The sequence below is a fragment of the Theobroma umbraticum genome, unplaced genomic scaffold (assembly GCF_002168275.2).
Source record: "Theobroma umbraticum cultivar Fairchild unplaced genomic scaffold, ASM216827v3 scaffold_56.0, whole genome shotgun sequence".
Lineage (NCBI taxonomy): Eukaryota > Viridiplantae > Streptophyta > Magnoliopsida > Malvales > Malvaceae > Theobroma > Theobroma umbraticum.
This window is the reverse complement of record NW_018397256.1, coordinates 12355359-12359760: the sequence shown is the minus strand read 5'-3', so window position 1 is coordinate 12359760 and position 4402 is coordinate 12355359. Positions and strand designations below refer to the sequence as shown.

The 4402-nt window shown below is 35.2% G+C and overlaps 2 protein-coding genes across 3 annotated transcripts in view; both read left to right on the top strand.

The window, feature by feature from the left end:
- Positions 1 to 798: 798 nt before the first annotated feature.
- LOC110411203 (uncharacterized) lies at positions 799 to 1805 on the top strand. The gene has a single exon (XM_021421255.2). The coding sequence runs from the start codon at positions 934 to 936 to the stop codon at positions 1456 to 1458; it is 525 nt and encodes a 174-aa protein (XP_021276930.1). The 5' UTR covers positions 799 to 933; the 3' UTR covers positions 1459 to 1805.
- A 534-nt stretch (positions 1806 to 2339) lies between these two features.
- LOC110411190 (polyamine-modulated factor 1-binding protein) overlaps positions 2340 to 4402 on the top strand; it is a 7159-nt gene continuing 5096 nt past the window's right edge. Inside the window, exons 1-3 of one of the 2 annotated variants that reach the window (XM_021421236.2) lie at positions 2340 to 2858; positions 3314 to 3365; positions 4066 to 4221. In XM_021421236.2, coding sequence (XP_021276911.1) covers positions 2795 to 2858; positions 3314 to 3365; positions 4066 to 4216 — 267 coding nt within the window. In that variant the 5' untranslated portion in view covers positions 2340 to 2794 and the 3' untranslated portion in view covers positions 4217 to 4221. Of the gene's footprint in view, positions 2859 to 3313; positions 3366 to 4065; positions 4397 to 4402 lie in introns of those variants that run through there. The other variant, XM_021421235.2, reaches the window with a different exon arrangement.

The window sequence follows — 4402 nt, the reverse complement described above, 5'->3', positions numbered from 1 at the left end:
TGACAAATAATTTTTATAATCAATCCAAGTTGCATTAAAATAAATTTTCTAGCAATTTGTGTATGTCTTTTAAGATTTGATCAATTTTTGCTACATTTCACTATACAAATTTTTTATCATCCAAAACTTCTTAAATTATAATTGATTTTGGGTTTATGTCACTTTAAGGGTTCATCATGCTTGTTTATTACATTAACCTTTTTAGTAATTTCGAGTTGAGTCAACGATAAGTGAAGCAAAATAACTAAATTTTGTCAAAATAATAATTAAAAAAAAAAGTCTTCCATTTACTCATTAGTGGGTAGAGTTTTTTGTTGCCCTTAACAAGTTCTAATATTTTTATTTTTTTAATAATATTTTAAGGATATTTTAATCTGTTAAAAAAATTTCAATAAATTTTTTATTATTATATTTAATTAAGTTTTTAAATTTTTATTTTAAATTAAATAGTATTTTGACTTAATTAATTATTAAGTATAAAAACTTATTTAATTTAAAATAAACATATAAAATTTATTTAATTCAAAATAAAAATAAAAATATAATTAAAAATAATAAAAAAATAAGAATATATTTAAGAATTCAAAAAATTTTAAATATTATTTTTATTTTAAATTTTACTGGAATTTTGGGTTTTGCCGACTCTGTAAGCTAGTCTTTATTACACTTCTAAATAAAAAGAGCAAAAAGAAAAGACAGGTCGTCCATGTAACCAATGAAACAGCTACACGTAAGCCATGACCCTATTCTCACCCTGGGGCTTAGGCGGTGCAAGAGAATAATTACATATTTCCTATTTCCAAAGAAATCCTGATTCCCATCAAACAAGCATTGAAAACCTATTATAAATATCGCCATCGCATCTCTAAATTTCGTACCATCGCATTGGAATTTCATTTGTCTGTAGCGTTTCTTTACCCCTTCTAAAATCCAATGGCAATGGCGATTCTTCGCCCCGAAGAGTGTGTAGGTAATCGTTTACGCCACGAAACCCTGCGCCTAGCTCGTCCTATGAGATCTCCTGGAATCCCTAACCCTGACACGATCAAACCTAAATCTAGCAATGGTGGTTCTAACGCTCGTCGTAGGAAGAGGAGTTCAGCTGGGTTCCAATCGAATAACAGAAGACAATCCGAATCCATGGTGGTCAAATCGCCTGGGAAGAATCTGGTGATGGGCGAGGTCAAGATCCTTAAACGCGGGGAAAAGTTGATCCCCGCCACTCAGAAGACAAATCGTGCAAGGATCCACGGATCGAGTGGTGAAGAGGAGTCTGATTTGGCGTTGGGGTCCACGAACCGGTTGGGTCCAGATCCTGAAACGATGCAAAAGCAAATTAAGCTCAAGGAATTCAAGATTTGTAACGATACTTTTGCCGGTTCTAATTCTGTTTCGCCGCCGCCCAGTTCGCTTCCGGTCCCTGGTTTTTTGGGAAAGACCGAAAGAACATCCTCGTAATTGTTGCGGCGATCATTAGAGCTGGTTTCTGTATGATTTCCATTAGAAAAATCAGGAGATTGGAATTAGCTTTGGGTTTACTGTGGAATTTATTGCTACTGTATCGCATATTCTTCCTTTATTTTTTCAAGAGGAAGAGTACTGAGGAAGGAGTAGAAGAATCAGTACTAGTCAGTGCCTTCCGTCGTGTCTTTGTCTGCTTGATTAGGTGATTGTTTGTCTAGTGAAAGACATGTATTTAGGTATTGCGTTGTTTTTCCATGATTCAATATGTACTGCCAATTATCACTTTGATTTGGTGTAACTACTATTAATTTAGTGATATTGTTGTAGGCTTAGTAGAGAAACTTGCAACCTTCCTTTCCTTCAATTGTTAGCGTCAATTTTCCTTCTCTGGTTTTTATGGTTAGAACACTAAAATGCTTTTGAAAATGGTACGTTGGATGCTGGTTGTTAGCTGTAATGAGCATGATTAACTGAGATATGAATGAAGGCAAGAATTAATTAGTAAAATACTGACTCGTTCCAGTTGCCACTGAATCCTGACAGCAACAAGAAGTTTTGAGATTTAGGTAGTGTTGTTCCAATGCATTGTTCAGATTCCTCTGGGGCCATTGAATGCTCAGGCTTTATAAATCAGGACTCGTGCCAGTTGCCATTTAATCCTTACGGCAACAAGAAGCTTTGAAATTCAGGGAGTGTTTTTCCAACGCATTGTTGTATTCCACCGGCGCCAGTGAATGCTCAGGCAGGGCTTGAAAAAGGATTTGATCTTGCTCTGTTGGTCATTTCTACGGGAAGAAGGTGTTTTTGATGATGAAGTCGAACGAAATGCAAGTTCGGCCTATGGGACCAGAATTCTGAAATGGGCTTTAAACAAGTCCAGATGCTTTCGCACGATGAATTGCAGGCCGTAGCTGTTCAGTAACTAATTTGGAGAGTTCTAATTTGAGAAAGTTAAGTAAATCCTGCCACCGTTAAAATAGAATCTGTTTAATACTATTATTTGATTGGGTTTCAAGGCTTGAAGTGCTCTGGTCCTGCTCCAAGCTTAAAGGACTGGGCCGCAAACATTCAGAAGGCCATAAGCCCATATTTCAAGTTTTTCTCCCCGTCAACCCGCCTCGGGGAAATACCGTATTTTTAAAATAAAATAAATTAGAGAAGATGACATATACGTATTTAAAGTACGGGAAGAAATAGAGGCAGGCAAAGCAAATATATTGCCGCCAAACAATTGCGCCTAGTAAACAATTTAGAATCTGACTCTCACTTCCTCTCAGTTTCTCTGCTACCGGATTCAAAAGCTCTCTCTTAAAAGCTCGAAAAGAAAGCAATGGCGAGTTCACCATCTCAGGCTGTTGCAGAAGCTGAATCTCAGCTCTCTTCTCTCGTCTATGGTTCATTCTCTTCGTCACTTTCTTTCTCTTCCTTCCTCCAATAATCACTTTCATTAGGGTTCTGATTTCAAACTACATTAAATATTCTCTGTTATTATGTGATTTCTACTTGAAATCATCGCATGTCTGAAAAATTCACGCTGAAGAAATGCATTTCGTTATTATTATTTACCTGCGCAATTCAAATTGTATAACCAACAAAGTGAAACGTGAGGATCTTGGCCTGAATCAGTTTTTAATTGCATAATTTCTAGAGATCTGTTGCCATCCTTGTATTTCTCTGGCTTTTATATACCTTAGAGGATTATAAGTTGAGCAGACAAATTTCATTTATACAAATACGTGCTTATAAAGTTTTTTACAAAGTTTTTTTTTCTCGCATCGTGTAATTTTCCGTATATAGATATTTATTTGTATCAGAATAATAGACGGTAACTTGTATTTAATTAATGCAGATATGTCGCAACACGTTCAGACGGCAATGGAGAACATGCTTAAGATGATAAGGTTAGTATCATGAATGTAACTTAGTCTGGTAAACACTGTCGATGTGGAACTTATTTTGGAAAATTTGTTATTATTTTTCTTTCTTCATTTTAACTTCAGCTTTCTTTCCAGAATTACACAAAGAAATAATTGGTGTATTATCATGTAAACAAATTTCTTCTTTTTCTTGTTCTCTGCATTTTTGTCGGTGTCATTTTTGGTCTCATTGCACTATCTTTGCTTTATTTTGTTTGTCTGAGAAACTGTGTTTTCGAGAATAGATATCTGCTGACTTTGTTTTCATTTTTCGATTTTGTTGTCTCCTTAGCGAATAAGCTGATACTTTTTATGGAAGTGAAACAGTTTCATCTGTGCTACTATGCTTTTGCCGTATAATATTCTCTGTTTATCAATTACCTAATGCTGCAAAAAAACTCAGGAATCATGGCTTTTATGTCACTTTTCCTATGCTTTTTTATTCACTTATAATGCTGCAATAAGTTTATGGCAAAGAACATTTATTTGTTAAACCCATACAGTCCCGTATTCTGTTGTACTTCTCCAAGATTGTTCAATCTTTATTTTTCAGATCCAGCATTTCTTCACTCCCTCATTCTTTAGATTCTGGGAGACAGGTTTAATCAAATCATTAGCTTGTTGCAAACACCATATTTCACCTGAAAATTAAGTTTTATTTACCTTTTAAATTAAAATTCTGCAGTGAAATTGATCAGAACTCTTCAGGAGTAAGGGAAGAGATAGAGAAGTGCAAAGACTCTGCTCTTGAAAGGAAGAAAGGTTTGGAGGAAGAGAAGGAGCGGCTTCAGAAAGCTGCGTACACTATTTTGGACATGCTGAGTAACAGAGATTGAAAATTGTAATCTCTGTAGTTATCATCACCACTTTTCCATTATTTTGTGGGGAACATAATAACTGAAGATAGGTTAATATTAGTGTTGAAGCTTAAGCCCAATGGCTAAACTTTGCATTGCCTCCTCTGTCCACAAATGAATGCATGCACACACAGACAACCGTTTATACAAACATGCAGCTGTATT